At 42.0% G+C, this 14,655-nt stretch overlaps 1 protein-coding gene across 2 annotated transcripts; it reads left to right on the top strand.

Moving 5' to 3' along the window:
- The first annotated feature begins 43 nt into the window (after positions 1-43).
- On the top strand, positions 44-12,365 carry LOC141453477 (uncharacterized). 2 transcript variants are annotated; one of them, XM_074126796.1, is made up of 4 exons: positions 44-288; positions 362-547; positions 9,985-10,033; positions 11,320-11,492. In XM_074126796.1, exons 1-4 carry the CDS (start codon positions 237-239, stop codon positions 11,339-11,341), a joined length of 309 nt encoding a protein of 102 aa, XP_073982897.1. In that variant the 5' UTR covers positions 44-236; the 3' UTR covers positions 11,342-11,492. The 2 variants fall into 2 exon arrangements, with proteins under 2 accessions (XP_073982897.1, XP_073982906.1); XM_074126805.1 differs by lacking the exons at positions 44-288; positions 362-547 and adding an exon at positions 2,713-4,074 and having other exon boundaries at positions 11,320-12,365.
- Positions 12,366-14,655: the final 2,290 nt, after the last annotated feature.

Below are 14,655 nucleotides of genomic sequence, written 5' to 3'. Positions count from 1 at the left end.
TTAAACGATATCCGAAACAAATCGATTTTTTTTTGTTATACTCTCGTAATCAAAAAATCATGATTACAATGTTTGACCGTCTAAGATATTTATCGATTTAAACTGTGGCGACTTATTTATTTATGTTTTCGATTTTTTATGGTTATCATTTCAATGTGAAGAGAGGTTATAAAAAATCATATTATTATTACTTAAATTAATTTATTAAAGATAGCAAAATAAATAAGTGTCCGTGAATGCCTGTGGTATCTAGAGGTGTTAAAAAGAGGATAATTCTGGTTTTTAATGGTATTTTGTCCACCATATATACAACTTTGAAATCTGTGTAAGTAAATACATAATTAATAAATCATGTGTCCAGTAAAATTCATAAGGCGTAGTAGCAGGAGGAGAGAAACTGAATTGTTAGCATCTCTGGTTATACCCATTTTGCTGGTCGTTTCCGAAGGAGATCTCGCAACTACTGGCATTTCAGCCGGTATGGAGGATTGTCACGGATGGTTGAAGATAAGAGAGTCGCAATTAAGAGAGCAGGGTCAGAGAACTGGTATGGTAGTTTATCTTTCCGTTACGTAAAGGATGTTGTGGTCTATGTATTGTGAGATTTGTGAAGTGAAAAAGAACATTAACTTTGAAATGTCGTTATTTTCTATTTGTTCGATCTGAAACTCAGAGTATTTGCGCGGAAGTCCACATGCGTAAGTTTGATTAAGTTGTATATTAATCTTTATAAGTTGGTAAAGTTTAGCATTTTTTTTTAAGTCTATTATGTGGAGTCCCATGTTAACCTCTCGTCAATGAATAGCCCAAGGCAGCGCACCAGATCTATGTCAGGCAGATTCAATCCTCACTTCCTGTAGTAGAAAAAGACCGGGTGATATCGCGTATAGCATCTGCATTATGTACAAAGAAGTGGAGATAAGTATATTTTCCGGTGTTTCCTCTATCAGCACTAAAGAAAGAGAACAGGTTAATGGGTCGTTTGTAACTTAGAAAAGTCTTTCGGAGAAATAGGAGCTCAGGATCAGATAATTGGTACATGGGAGATATCTTTTTAATTCTCTTATCCTTTCAATGCTGAACCTACATAGCTTATGTACAACTGTATGGTATTGCTGAATCATGTTATGCCTATTCGAAAGGTCTTTACCCAAAGACTTGCAGATTAATCAGACTATAAAAGAATCAAAAGTGATTGAGTTCATTCGGCTTTGGAATAATTCTAATTATGGAGTTCATCCATGAGAGTTTATTTATTTATTTATTTATTCATTTGTCCTTAAGGCCTGAGCCTTTTACAAACGGAGTTTCAATAAACAAATTATATACATAATATAATAATTAAATGAAATGATCAAACTTGATAATAAAAGTACGATAAACTAAAAAAAAAAAAAAAAAAACAATATCATTAATGAAATTAAACTAAACAAACAAAAAGTAATAAAAATAATAAAATAATATTTACAGATTCTGTCTAAAGGAAACAAAAAAAATATAAAACCTTTTTAAAACCCAAAAACAAAACTTAACACCTGAAATTATTCGTTTAGTAAAAATGATCTTAACTTTAATACACTAAACACGTAGTTATATACAATAAGTAATTTTGATTTTTCGCAACTGTACATTAGTTCCAATAGATCTCTTTGTACCTCAGTGGGCAGATTACTTTTGAAATAATAAATCCTTATGGAGGCATATAGAGGACAAACAGCAAACAGATGCGAGAAATCCTCTTTTACGTGCATATCACAAACTGTGCACAACAATTTACAATTTATGATGTGAATGGACTTCTGTAAAGATATTTTGATAAAATATTTATTAGAAGTTCGCATCTGAGCAATCAACCTAGTTACGCTGAAGGGTTGTCTAACATTAATATACTCTTGAGGTACTCCAGCCAAGAGTGGTAGGCTATTGTAAATATCACTAAACCGGGAATATTCAAGAGATTGCCTGTCCAACTGGAGCAAATTAGTATGAAGTTTTGAAACTATTTCTCCAGCAGAAAGTCCATTGAGATCAGCCGCTTCAAAAGAAACACCATATTTGCCCAACAAAACTCTCAACTGAAGAAACCAGTTATATTTCACAGGAGCAGTACTCAACTCCAAAAGTCTAAAAAAACAGATACGCGGCAATCTTGTGCTCTCCATAGATAATATATTTTTATTCCAACCGACAGTAATCTTAACAATTTGCAGCAAAACATGAGTTATACCGAATTCAGTTCTAATAATATAATCGGGTGTGTTTCGAGATAATTGGAATAATCGCTTATAAAAGTTCAGATGCGCCCTCTCCAACAAATCGACGTATCTTAAACTCCAGACTTGAGCCCCATACAACATTACACTTCGAGCTATAGCATTAAATACCCTCACTCTCGAGACCCAACTATCACATTTTGATTTTGTTAAGATATTTATAACTGATCCGGCAGCGATATTTGCCTTGCCAATTGCTGACCTGGCAGTCTCTAAGAACAAAGAAGATTGGTTGAATTGCACGCCCAAATAGACAAAGTTATCTACAGTATCTAGCATCACATCATCATAAAAAAACTTATACCTTTCAGCCCTCAGTCTTCCCTTGTGAAAAATTACAATTTTTGATTTTTCAGTATTTACTTTTAAGCCATTCAAAACACAGTAGTTCTTTAAAATATCTAATTTTTTGTTTAAATCAATGTGAGAGTCACTAAGAATAACCATATCGTCTGCGTACAAGAGTAAGATAACATCAGATTTACCATCTATGTTAATACCCCGAGCGTTATTTTCCCGAAAGAAGTTCTCAATATCCCGCAATGAAAAGCGAGAAAAGAAAAGGACTAAGGACCTCCCCCTGCATAACCCCTTCAGACAGAGGTAATTCAGAAGTAAAATTGCCATTCACCTTAATTTTGAAAGAGGCATTTTCATACAAGTCCCTTAATATGTTAATTATTTTGGGAGAAATTCCCACAGAGTGAAGCTTGTGAAATAGTTTAGAGTGGGGCAGAGAATCAAATGCTCTTTTAAGATCAATAAAAGCAGTAAAAATTTTCTTTTTTGGCAATCTTAGATGACACTGAATCCTAACTTTAACCTTCATTTTCTTACACTCTTCGTCATACCAAAGATTTTTTATATGAGTTACAGTAACATCCCTTCTGATCAACTTGGTAGAAAACATACCAGTTTGGCCAGCAGATTCCATTAAGGCTGAGTACAAATTTTCATAAATAGAATTTATTGTTTCTTTATCAAAATTAATACATATTCTGGGCGAAAACAATAAGCAATTAATAAACACATCAGCTTTATCTTTATCCCAGGCAATCACTTTTACAGAACTTTTAGGATCATAATTGCATGGCGAGCTTGTATCACTAACTATGACACAATTTAAACTGACTATAACAGGAATCCGATCCAGATACAATATCTAGAACCTCTAAATCCTTTACTTCAGCTAAGTGCAGACTGTCAATCATCCATGAGAGTTGAAACTATGTGAAGAACAGAACTATCAAGAAATGTGAGATTTTATTGGAAAGCTGACCAGCTGAATTATTATTATTATTGTTCTTATTATTATTATTATTATTATTATTATTATTATTATTTCTACTTCAGTTATCTTAAGTTAGTAGCAGTTCTTGATCAGGCCAAGATAAGATATTACATATTTCTAAAAAATCTTGAGTCTCAGTCCGGTTTTAAATTTAAAAAACCTTTACGCCGTTTCGAACTAAATTTGGTTCATCTTCAGGACTTTTGTTCCATATTGTATTCGTAGCACGAAGGAAATACTAAGAGTAACCATCTTTGAAAAAAAAATTAACGAAAAACCTCTTCTAATTATTTAAATAAGAAGGTAACAACAATCGTACTTTCATTTAATTATTAAGGAAGTCTTTAAAGTTGTTCTATTTTTCCTTATCTAAATAATTTTCCCAATACTGGCAAATGAATTATTATGTAGGTTCCTTCCGGTGCGATAAAAACCTATTTAATTAAAGGAGCACTAAGAAATAATTTTCAGAAAACCAAGAGACCTGTAATAATGAGGACAAATATTTATGTAAGTTTTTTTCTTCTTTTTTTTTAAATAGACCACTGTGGTTTCGGGAAAATGTGTTTTTCCGGGGATAAATAATAAACATAGTAAAATAAATTGACCGATCGCTTCATTTCTCTTAGATTAGATTAGATTAGATTCCATCGGGGGAATTGGCTATTCAGCCTACGCCACCGCGACACCCCAAGGATCTATTGTGGCATCCCCCTAGTTGAAGACCCCCTCCCTATCCTGTCCTTAACCAAACTGTGGAATTGGGGGGGGGGCTCCCAGGTGGTCGATCAGAGCACCTGCCATCAGAGCACCCTCTCGAGTTCTGCTTGCCTTATAAGCCTTAATAGGTCCGAGAGGGGGCCCTGGCTGAGGCTTGTTGGCACCAGCTTCTCTTTGCCAAAGAGGCGGTACCTTAGCCAGACCAGCCCCTCGCACTGACATACCACATGCAGTGCCGTCTCCTCTTCTTCCTGACAAAACCTACACAGGCTATCCGTTGCCAGGCCCATGCGATGCATGTGCTTATTTAGTCTACAATGGCCAGTGAGAATGCCAACTGCTATCCTTATGGCCGCCCGGCCTAGTTGGAGTAGTTCTGCAGTTAGCTTGGGCGAGTAGCTATGGATAAACTTTTTCGCCTGTCTCTGGCCTGGAGTTTTGACCCACCATTCCCTTGATCGGTCCCGCATCCATAGCTTAATGGATGTGCTCCTGAGGCATCTTGAGACACCGCAGAACGGCTCCGGCCCGATAAGCGCTCTCATTGAACCAACCCGGGCCAGGCGGTCCGCCGCCTCATTGCCTCTGTGACCCGAGTGCCCAGGTACCCAAACCAGGAAGACCTTATTATGGCTACTGATTTCCTTCAGTGCACCTAGGCAGTCCCACACCAGCCTTGAGCTGATCTCCCACGAGTCAATTGCCCGCAGAGCAGCCTGGCTGTCCGAATAAATGGCAACTCTGGAGTTATACACTCCCCGCCTTCTTATTTCGGTAGCGCAGATAGTAATCGCGACTAGCTCCGCCTGAAAGACCGTAGCTAGCCTTCCCAGACTCACCGAGATATTACATCTCGGATGAGCCCCGTACACGCCGGCTCCCACTCCGTCATCCATCTTAGACCCGTCCGTGTACCACATAGATTCGCCTGTAATTGGCGGCCCATTCTTCCATGCCCCTCTGTCTAAAATCAGGACTTTGAAGGGTTTTTGGAAGTCATGCCTAGGAGTCATTATGTCCGTAGGCAGGCCCAAAATCGGGTCCGCCTCCAGCTCCTCCCATAGGTCTTGATATTTCCCCGTATGCCTGGGATAAATGGGCGCTTGTCCCTGTTGCAGTCGTGCCACAACTGCTCTTGCCACGCCTTGGACGTGAATGTGGAGTGGTGGAAGGTTTAACAGGACCTCCAAGGCCGCAGTGGGGGTAGTCATCATGGCACCCGTCGTACTCAAGCAGGCCAGCCTTTGAATACTTCCGAGCGCTCCCGGCCCCCCCATCTGCAAGGTCTTCGTCCACCACGCCACCGCCCCGTGGGTTACCATTGGTCTCACGACACAGGTATAAATCCACAGGGTCATCTTCGGGCTTAATCCCCAACTTTTACCGCATAGCCTCCTGCACCTACCCATGGCGATTCTGGCTTTGTGTGCGGTAGCATTAATATGAGAATTCCATGTCAGCCTTCGGTCAAAAATAACTCCCAAATATTTGGCTTCCATGGCAAAGGGGATCACAACCCCTCCGAGCATTGGCTGTTGTAAGCCTTGTAAATTTCTCTTCCTTGTAAAAGGAACCACTTGAGTTTTGTGGGGATTGATGGAGAGACCCTCCGTTCTACACCATTTGTTCACAATATTGAGCGCCCCCTGAGTGCGCTCCGAGACGGTTGCCGCGAACCGCCCCCTCGCCACGATCGCCAGATCGTCCGCGAACCCAAGGCAATGAAAACCTTCCGCGGTTAATTTGGTCAGGATTTCATCGGCTAATAACGTCCACAGCAATGGCGACAGAACGCCTCCCTGCGGACAGCCTCTACTTACCCTGGCCACAAGAGATGAATTGTCGATGGTGGCTATATTAGTCCTTCCCAAAAGACTAGTCCTTATCCACTGACTAATCGTAGGGGGCGTGCCCCTTCTTGTCAGTGCACCAACAAGAGACTCTGAGGACACATTGTTAAAGGCGCCCTCTATATCCAAAAAGGTGGCTACCGCGATTTCCTTGTCGTCAAGCGACTTCTGGAGTAGCCTATTTAGGTCGTCCAGAGCCAAGTCTACGGACTTCCCTGCCTGATAGGCATATTGGCGATTATTAAGAGGATTAATACTCAAAATCTCGTCCCTTATAAACCTGTCGATCATTCTCTCCATCGACTTCAACAGAAAGGAGGACAGGCTTATTGGCCTAAACGTCTTTGGCGTTTGGTCTACCGTTCTCCCTACTTTCGGGAGGAATACGACCTTCACCTGTTGCCATTCTCTTGGTATGAATCTCCAGGCCAAACAGCCTCTAAAGATCCTACATAGGTGTGGTGTCAGCACCTCCACCGCCTTCTGCAGGAAGACGGGGTAAATTCCATCCACGCCTGGTGCTTTATAGGGTTTGAATCTTCCAATCGCCCATCTTAGCCTATTCGGCTGTATGACGTGATTCGCGATTTTCCAATCCGCCCGACCAGGCCTTCTCAGCCCCTCAACCTCTAAAGGGGCCTCTCCATAAGAGGACCCTGGAAAATGTATGCTCATAAGCAACTCCAGCGACTCCTCTATCGAGTTAGTGTAGGTTCCGTCATCTTTCTTCAGGAACCCTACCCTGTCCGCAGTACCTTCTCTTGCTAGGATTCTGTGGATTCTCGCGCACTCCGAAGTGTCTGCTACGTCCTCACAGAATCTCCGCCAGGCTTTGCGCTTGGCCTTCCTTATTTCGACATTATACTGCGTCAGTACCCTTCTATACGATGCCCAGTCTTGGTTGATTTTGGCTTTATTAAACAGCCTCCTCACCTCTCGCCTTCTTCTCTCGAGGTGATCATTCCACCAGACCGTCTTCGACCTATTAGGTCTTTCCCTCTCCGGACAGTTTTCCCGGTAGGCGTCCAAAATCGCCTCAGTTACCTGTGCCACTGCCCGTCCCAGACCTCCTATTGTCCGTACATCCGCTTTAAAGTCACCGAGAGACTCATTGAGACTCCCAACAAATCCCTCCCAGTGGGTCTCCCTCGGGCTTCGAAGCCTGCTAATGACCAATGGTGGAGTGCATATATCGAACCTTATGTGCCTATGATCCGAGCACGATGGCTCACTTGATACATGCCAATGAGCAATTTTGCTCAACATACAGCGCGAGGCTAGCGTCACATCCAACACCTCCCTCCTAGCTGCAGTCACGAAAGTTGGTTCCAAGCCTACATTGGCTACATGCAACCCTTCACCAGTAATGAATTCATAAAGGTACTTACCTCTTTGGTTGATATCGGTGCTCCCCCAGGCAATGTTGTGCGCATTGGCGTCGCATCCCAGCACCAGCTGCAAGTTCCCACCTCTGCAGTAGTCCATTACTCTTTCCAGTAGGCAGAGGGGGAGATCCTCATCACCGGGGAAGTACGCAGAGCTAATGACCAGCCTTTCTTCTCCCTCTTCGGTGTTAATAGTTAGGAGAGCTGTAACGAAATCGGCGGAGCACAGCTCCGGTATTAATCTACAGCTCACCTTGTTACTATGTACTATACATGCTCGAGGTCTACTTACAGACTTGTTGTACAGCACCTTCCCGAATTTCGGGTTCAATCCTCGGACGATCCTCCCATGGCACCACGGCTCCTGCAGTAGGGCTACATGTAGCCCCTCCCTGTCGAACCTCCTACTAAGCACGGCCGAAGCGGCCTTTGCGTGGTGGAGGTTCGCCTGCACCATCCTGATCGCCATGTTAGTTCTCCGAGGGGGGCGGAACGTCAGCCCCGGGTCCCAAGGGTCGCCCCCCGGCTTCCGCAGCCGCCGGCAACCGCTCCTGGCCTTGAGGCCTGTGGAGCAAGCCGGCATCGCTTCCGCCAGGAGACGCACCCATCGGAACCCCCGCCTTACCGTTCGCCCCCTCCTCTATCCGCCCCTCCCCTACGGGTAATACGGCCAGGGCAGCCTGCAACGCCGCCATCTCTCCTTCCAGGCCCCCCTGACCCCCCTTTGGCGAGTCCGCCTTCGTTGAGCTCCCGGCCTGTGGCTGATCTCCTTCCACTTCCATCGCCTTGGCCTCCTCCGAGCCTTTACTTTTCAGGAGCTTATGGCGAAAGGTAACCCGCCCCCAACCAAAATAGGGGGACATGTTCAGCCTTTGAAGCTCCGCCAATGACCCTCTGTCTATTGAGAAAGTCCAGAGACGCCCACCCTCAACGGGTAAGCATCCCCAGACCCTCCACATTTTGGTGTTCAGCCCCTGGTTGCTCACTTCTAAACGAGCGAGCACCCTTTCAGCCTCAACCTGCTTGCCCCCCTCGTTAGGGATGAAGACCTTACAGGTCTCTGGACCCGGAATGTCCCCCCCTTCGAGTGTCTGGAGGCTAGCACCTTCCCAGGGTTTGAGCTTTGGGATGATCTCCCGCAGCCACCTCAGACTATCGTCCCCTACACAGGTAATAACAAGAAACCCTGGTTTATGGGCACATTTGGCCAACCTGACCTGCGGCCCGCCTCTTGGGATCTTATCATATTCTTCCAGAATGGCATTTTGGATGACTTGAAGCTTATCCGTGCCTAACTGGTAATCGGGGAAGCCCCTCTGCACCACGGCAATTTTCACCGATGAGGAAGCCTCACTGTAGGATCTCTCCTCCGTCTTGGCTCTAACCCTCTTGGGCGGCCGCTGCTGCAGTGGGGATTCCCCCTCCGACCTTGGCCTCTTAGTCGCCTGTGTCGTACGTTCTACCCACTGAAGGTAATTTTCCCTTATTATCTGGCGTTTGGCCTGGAGATACACCTGGCCCGCCTCAATGCGAACTTTGAGCTCCTTCCTGGAGAGCCCTGACAGCCTGGCGTTTTGAACGTCCTTATCTGACATGTTCTCGATCGCTTCTAGCGATCCCGCTCTAAAGCTTCGACCGGCCTTTGCCTTGGCCTTTTGGACAGAGGAGCCCCCAGGCCCGCAGACCCGGCCTTTGGCAGTCCCTGGCATGACGCCAGTTTCCACCGTGGCCATAGTGGCTGCGGGACCGGGAGACCCTCCATCTGTGCCTTGGGCAGTTACCGTAGTCCTGCTACCTGTTGCTTTGGCTGTGCTGGTTGTGGGGTCACTCCCCTCCCCATGGCCTGTCGCACCAGTTCCCGATGGCATCCCTGCCTGAAGTTTCGATTTTTTATTTTTTTTTCCCATACAATTCCCACGAGTAGCTGGGGATAGGGTCGTCCACCCGACCAGAGCCCCGCGTTAGCCGGGCAAGGCTAAATACTCCGGGGTTGCGCCCGGTGCCCCGGAGGCTCCGTTATTGACACAGTACCCCTGTGTCATCCATCCCTCGGCACGGAACGCGTAACACCTTGGATTGGGCCCTACTAATAGGTCTGTATTATGTGCGTGTACGTGTTGTTGTGTGTGTGTTCGTAATCGTGTATGTTCCCCGTGTACGATGTTGGGCTGGGATGTTCGCAGGGTCGCCCTTACCTGAGGGGGCGGCTAATCCACCCCCCATCCCACGATAGAGGAAGTGAGGGATCAGGTTGGACAGGAAAGCAGGATGGGACACGCCAAAGAGGTGGCCCGCGGTGGGTTACCGCCAGGCCCGCCATTGCCCTGTTAGCCGCACTCAAAGAGCGCGTTGCCCAGTCCTCACGACGTGGACGTAGGGTTGGCTAGCCCCTCAATTCAAGATCGAGGAGACCATTGAGGACCTTCATTTCTCTTAGATTCATAATATTTTTCTGTTTTGTGCAGGTACTATTTGCAGCTATGTTCCTGTTGGAAGCAATTATGTGTGGAACAGGTAAATCTCATTCCAGAAAAGTGTTAATTTTAACTGTGTGAAAGAAGTGGCTATAAAGCTTAAGTGCTTGGATATTGGAAGGAGATTCTGAATCCATGTACTTCTCCGTTCCTGAAGTTCCTGATCTTCCATGCAAGCGCCATGGTTCGTAAAATAAAGGTCCTGAGGTATAGTCCCCGATCGTGCAGAAGCTACTACTGCACTGACGTCCAACCATAACTGCAAAGGCCACTATGAAATCTCTATAATTCCGAGTAATTGTTCTAATCCAGACTGGGATACCGTGTAACTCACCTGTCACCCGTTGTTCTAATCATCTTCTTATTTGGATAAGTTCCTCTTAGAATCCAAGGTACAGTCTCATGGGAGCAATTATATTAAAAACCTAAGAGAACTCAATAATGGTAGGCAAGAACTATTGGATATCTCCCAAAGTGTATAGTTTTTTGAATCGCTAATCACAGGGCGATGAAAACGTCACTTTCAAATGCATAGGCTCATTTCAGATATTAACATTGTGAACCTTTGCAAATGAAAATATTTGTTACAAATAACAGCGGGATTTAGGATGTAGAACAGAGCGGAAGAGGTTAGAATTTTGTTGCTGTAAGTAGAAGACGTTTTTTAAACAATTCAAAAATGTTATAATATATTATCCAAAACAAACGTACATCCGCCCCATCAGAAATAGTGTATTAAATTTAAGTATTTAAGAAGATTAAGGAGTAATGTGTAAGACGAAAAGGAGGAATTTTGGATAGTGCTTGGGATTAGTTCAGATTTCACTTGGGAAATTTTTTGTAAAGTCAGAATTATTATATGAAGAAATGCGATGAGATTTTGGATTTAGTTAAAGATTAGAATCAGGGAAACTGTCTTCCCAAACTGGAGAACCTGAATGATTTAGGTTTGACCAGTCTTCCAGACCAATGCTTGTGGGAACTTTAGATCCTTGGACTTCTATAAATGTAAAACATAATGAGGCTTTCCATAAGGACGGTCTAAAGTCTCAATCTCTTTCTAGCAGAAATAGTGAAAGTCTAACTGCCCACTTCTATAATTCAATCAGCACACAATGCTTCCAGTTCGCTGTAGAATGTTGTAGTTCCCAAGAAATCCTAGAGCAATACATGTATATGTAACTTAATAATAATTTCATATTTTAATATAGGAACTTATTACAAACAAATGGATATTCTTTATTCGCAAATAAATAAATTTTCTATTTCCAAGTTTCTGCACCTGCTTATTAGATAAGATTGATGCTTATTTTTACTATTTTACAGTGAAGAAAAGATCATCAAATGATGATGAAGAAGAAGAAAAAGATGAAGGCAATCAAGATGATTTACAAAACATATTCGAATCAGTCACAAAACCATTCTTTAGCGTCATTGAAATTCCTGGCCAATTTCTGGAACAAGCTTTTCAATTATTAGGGCTTAGTGAGGGCCAACAAAGGAAGTAATCAAAATGAATTCAATCATCCATTGGATTTGTTTTTAAACAACTTTTCCATTGCATTTTATACTGCATAAGTTACTTACAATACAAAATAATGACATTTTGTGCAGAATTTAAAATAAGATTAACCATGATTGAATAAGGTACACTAAAAATACTTTTTAAGATCGCCATTGGGCGCTTTGAAAAAATGTAATAAAATAAACATCCGAGTGTCTTTTTAATTACGTTTCTCTTACATCGCCTTTAAGCTCACGACTGAGTCCTTCCTCTCTCTTAACCTCCTCCTTCTCCAGCCATATCTCTCTCATTCTCAGGACGCTACAATATCAAGAAAGCGTCTTTATCAATACGGCTTACGAATTTTATACAAATAGGTGGCGGAGAGAGACTATTTCTAGGCTTTAAACGGTAAGTATGATCTAATTATGTTATACTGTTTTCAAAACTAATAGCTTGACTGTGGTTAGTAACAGTTGGTAGATTTTCGTTTTCAGCTTGAGGTAATTTATTTATATTAATAAAGCGATTGTACGATGAACGGAGGTATACACCTCATTTTTAACATCACTTTTCACCACTCTTAACATCATATTTTCCTTTTTTTACTTTTGAGAGTTCTAAGGATTTTTTAAGGGCTTTAACTTTTTTCTCTAAATTAAAAAAAGAATTGTTCACGTCTTCTTCATAGGAGTTTAGAGTTTGGATGATGCTTGTTTCTAATTTTTGAATATTTTTTGACATTGCTTCCAACTTTGCTAGAATAATGCCAATAGCACCATCACTACTTTGGGCGTCCTTCACCTGTGACCCGCTGATATTTACAATTGTCATGTTTAGAGTCCAGAATCAAAAGACAATAACAGAAAAAAAAGAGCAGGCAAACCATACGTCAATAATTATGACGTATTATAGCACTATACAGGGTGTTTCAGGATTAAGTGTCCTAACTGAAAATATGAATTTAGGACCTCAAAAGAAGAAAAAATTTGCCTATGAATGTATGCCCGTAAAAGCTTTGTTTATGAGATATTCTCGTCTAAAGATTTTAGAACGAATGATAAATTGATTGTATAACTGCTAAAATCATCTTGTGTCTCTAACTGCAAATACCAATATTGACATTTTACGGAATAATACCATCTGGAATTTGCACTGTGGACTTTCTAAATAATAACTCTCAATAAAATCAGATTGACGCTTTTACAGAGTTTGCACCGTTATGCATCGCATTTATTCTAACAGTGAATATGCCGATATGGTGTTTGTGTACGGTTTTTGTAATGCTGCACGTCGTGAATATTCCGTGCGATTTCTGAATAGAAGATTACCATAAAAGACTATCTTTAGGTCCACATTTCAACGTCCTAGAGTAACTTGACATAATTGCTTTAATGTCACGTGCTGTAGGAGCTCTTGCCCTTTATGAAATGAAAGAAGTGCGACTGTATTGCAATTTTTTGATGATAATCCGTCCGCCACAATTTTCGGGTCATATTCTCTGGACGGATGAAGCTTCACACACAAGAAGTGTTCAACCAAAAAACATCATCTCTGGATGCTCGAAAATCCTCATGCAATTCGTTACACCATTTTCACCGTGAGTTTCAGTGATTTTAGACAAAATTGGTCCGCATTTCTTATCACCTAGGCTTAATGCGCACACATTTCTGCAGTTTCTTAGCAATGATTATTACATTTTGATTGAAGTTGTTCCGCCTCAACTCAAAAGGAACTCATGGTTTCAATTAGATGGTTGTCCAACACATTACGGCAGAGGTCCACGAAAGTGGCTAAATCAACATTATCCCAATCGATGGATTGGCCGAGCAGGGCCGACGGCTTAGCCTGCTTGCTCTCCAGATCTGACACCAATGGATTGTTTTTGCTTGGGGTACCATTAAAAAAAAAGTATATGAAATGCCGGCCAATGATCTTCATTCTTTATGAAGAAGAGTAATTGAATCTAGTGCCGTTCGGCTATTGCTGCAGTGGAAGAAAGATACCGATTCCTCATTTTCTTTATTATTTATTTACTTATAATAATTGTCATTATTTTCTATTAATAAAGTAGTTGGAAGACACTATTAATTTTTTTTTATTATAGCCTACCTAATAATAATTGATAAAATGGAAATCTTTAGACGTCAATATCTCATAAACCAAGCGTTAACGGGCATACATTCATAGGCAATTTTGTTCTTGTTTTGAGGTCCTAAATTCATATTTTCAGTAAGGACACTTAACCCTGATACACCCTGTATATTTACAGCTGGTTGATAGCAAAGTTATCACACTGAAAAAGGTGAGGTATACTCCCCCACTCCAAAGAGATAAAACAGACCTGCCTCGACTATCCTATCTTTCCACATTGCACATAATAATTTTCAGAATTGCAATAGACCTGCAATAATGAAGATAAATATTTATGTAAGTTTTTTCCTTTTATGTTCTTTGTTATAATAGACAATTTTGGTTTAGGGAAAATGTGTATTTCTGGGGAAATCGCAAAATAGAAAACTGCACGAATGCAATAATTTTTTTCAACAAGAGAAAAGAGAAAGTAAAAAATTTAACAAATAAATCTATTTCTCTTAATATATTTCTCTTTTGTGCAGATACTATTTGCAGCTATGTTCCTGGTGGAAGCAATTATGTGTGCAACAGTTAATTACATTCCTGAAAAGTGTTAATTTTATTTGTGTGTAAGAAGTTGCTGTAAAGCTAAATACGCAGCTTGGATATCTCAAGTTCTTGGATACTGGAAGGAGATTTTGAAGCCATGTCCTACTCCGTTCCTGAAGTTCTTGATCTTCCATGCAAGCGCAATGCTTCGTAAAATAAAGGTCCTGAGTTATATTCCCCGATCGGGTAGAAGCTACTCCTGCACTGTTCATGTCCCACCAAAACTGCATTCATAGAAATAATTGCCCAAACCAAAGACCACTACGATATCTATAGTATTCCGAGAATTGTTCTAATCCAGATTCGGTTACCATGCATCCAACTGACTGACTGTCACCCGTTGTTCTAATCATTTACTGATTTGGATAAGTTTCTCTTAGAATCCAAGGTAGTCTCTCAGATACAATTATATTAAAAACGTAAGAAAAGTCAATAATGGTTGGCGAGAACTATTGGGACATCTCCCAAAATGG

Source organism: Rhodnius prolixus, unplaced genomic scaffold, assembly GCF_049639745.1.
Source record: "Rhodnius prolixus isolate KJV_2025 unplaced genomic scaffold, Rpr scaffold_1, whole genome shotgun sequence".
In the NCBI taxonomy this organism is placed as follows: Eukaryota; Metazoa; Arthropoda; class Insecta; order Hemiptera; family Reduviidae; genus Rhodnius; species Rhodnius prolixus.
This window is presented reverse-complemented; position numbering and strand designations above follow the sequence as displayed.

Coding starts and splice junctions, on each gene's coding strand:
- LOC141453477 (XM_074126796.1), top strand. CDS start 237: ATGCCTGTGGTATCTAGAGGTGTTAAAAAGAGGATAATTCTGGTTTTT. Junction 289..361: donor GATAATTCTGGTTTTTAATG/GTATTTTGTCCA, acceptor TCATGTGTCCAG/TAAAATTCATAAGGCGTAGT. Junction 548..9,984: donor AGAGCAGGGTCAGAGAACTG/GTATGGTAGTTT, acceptor TGTTTTGTGCAG/GTACTATTTGCAGCTATGTT.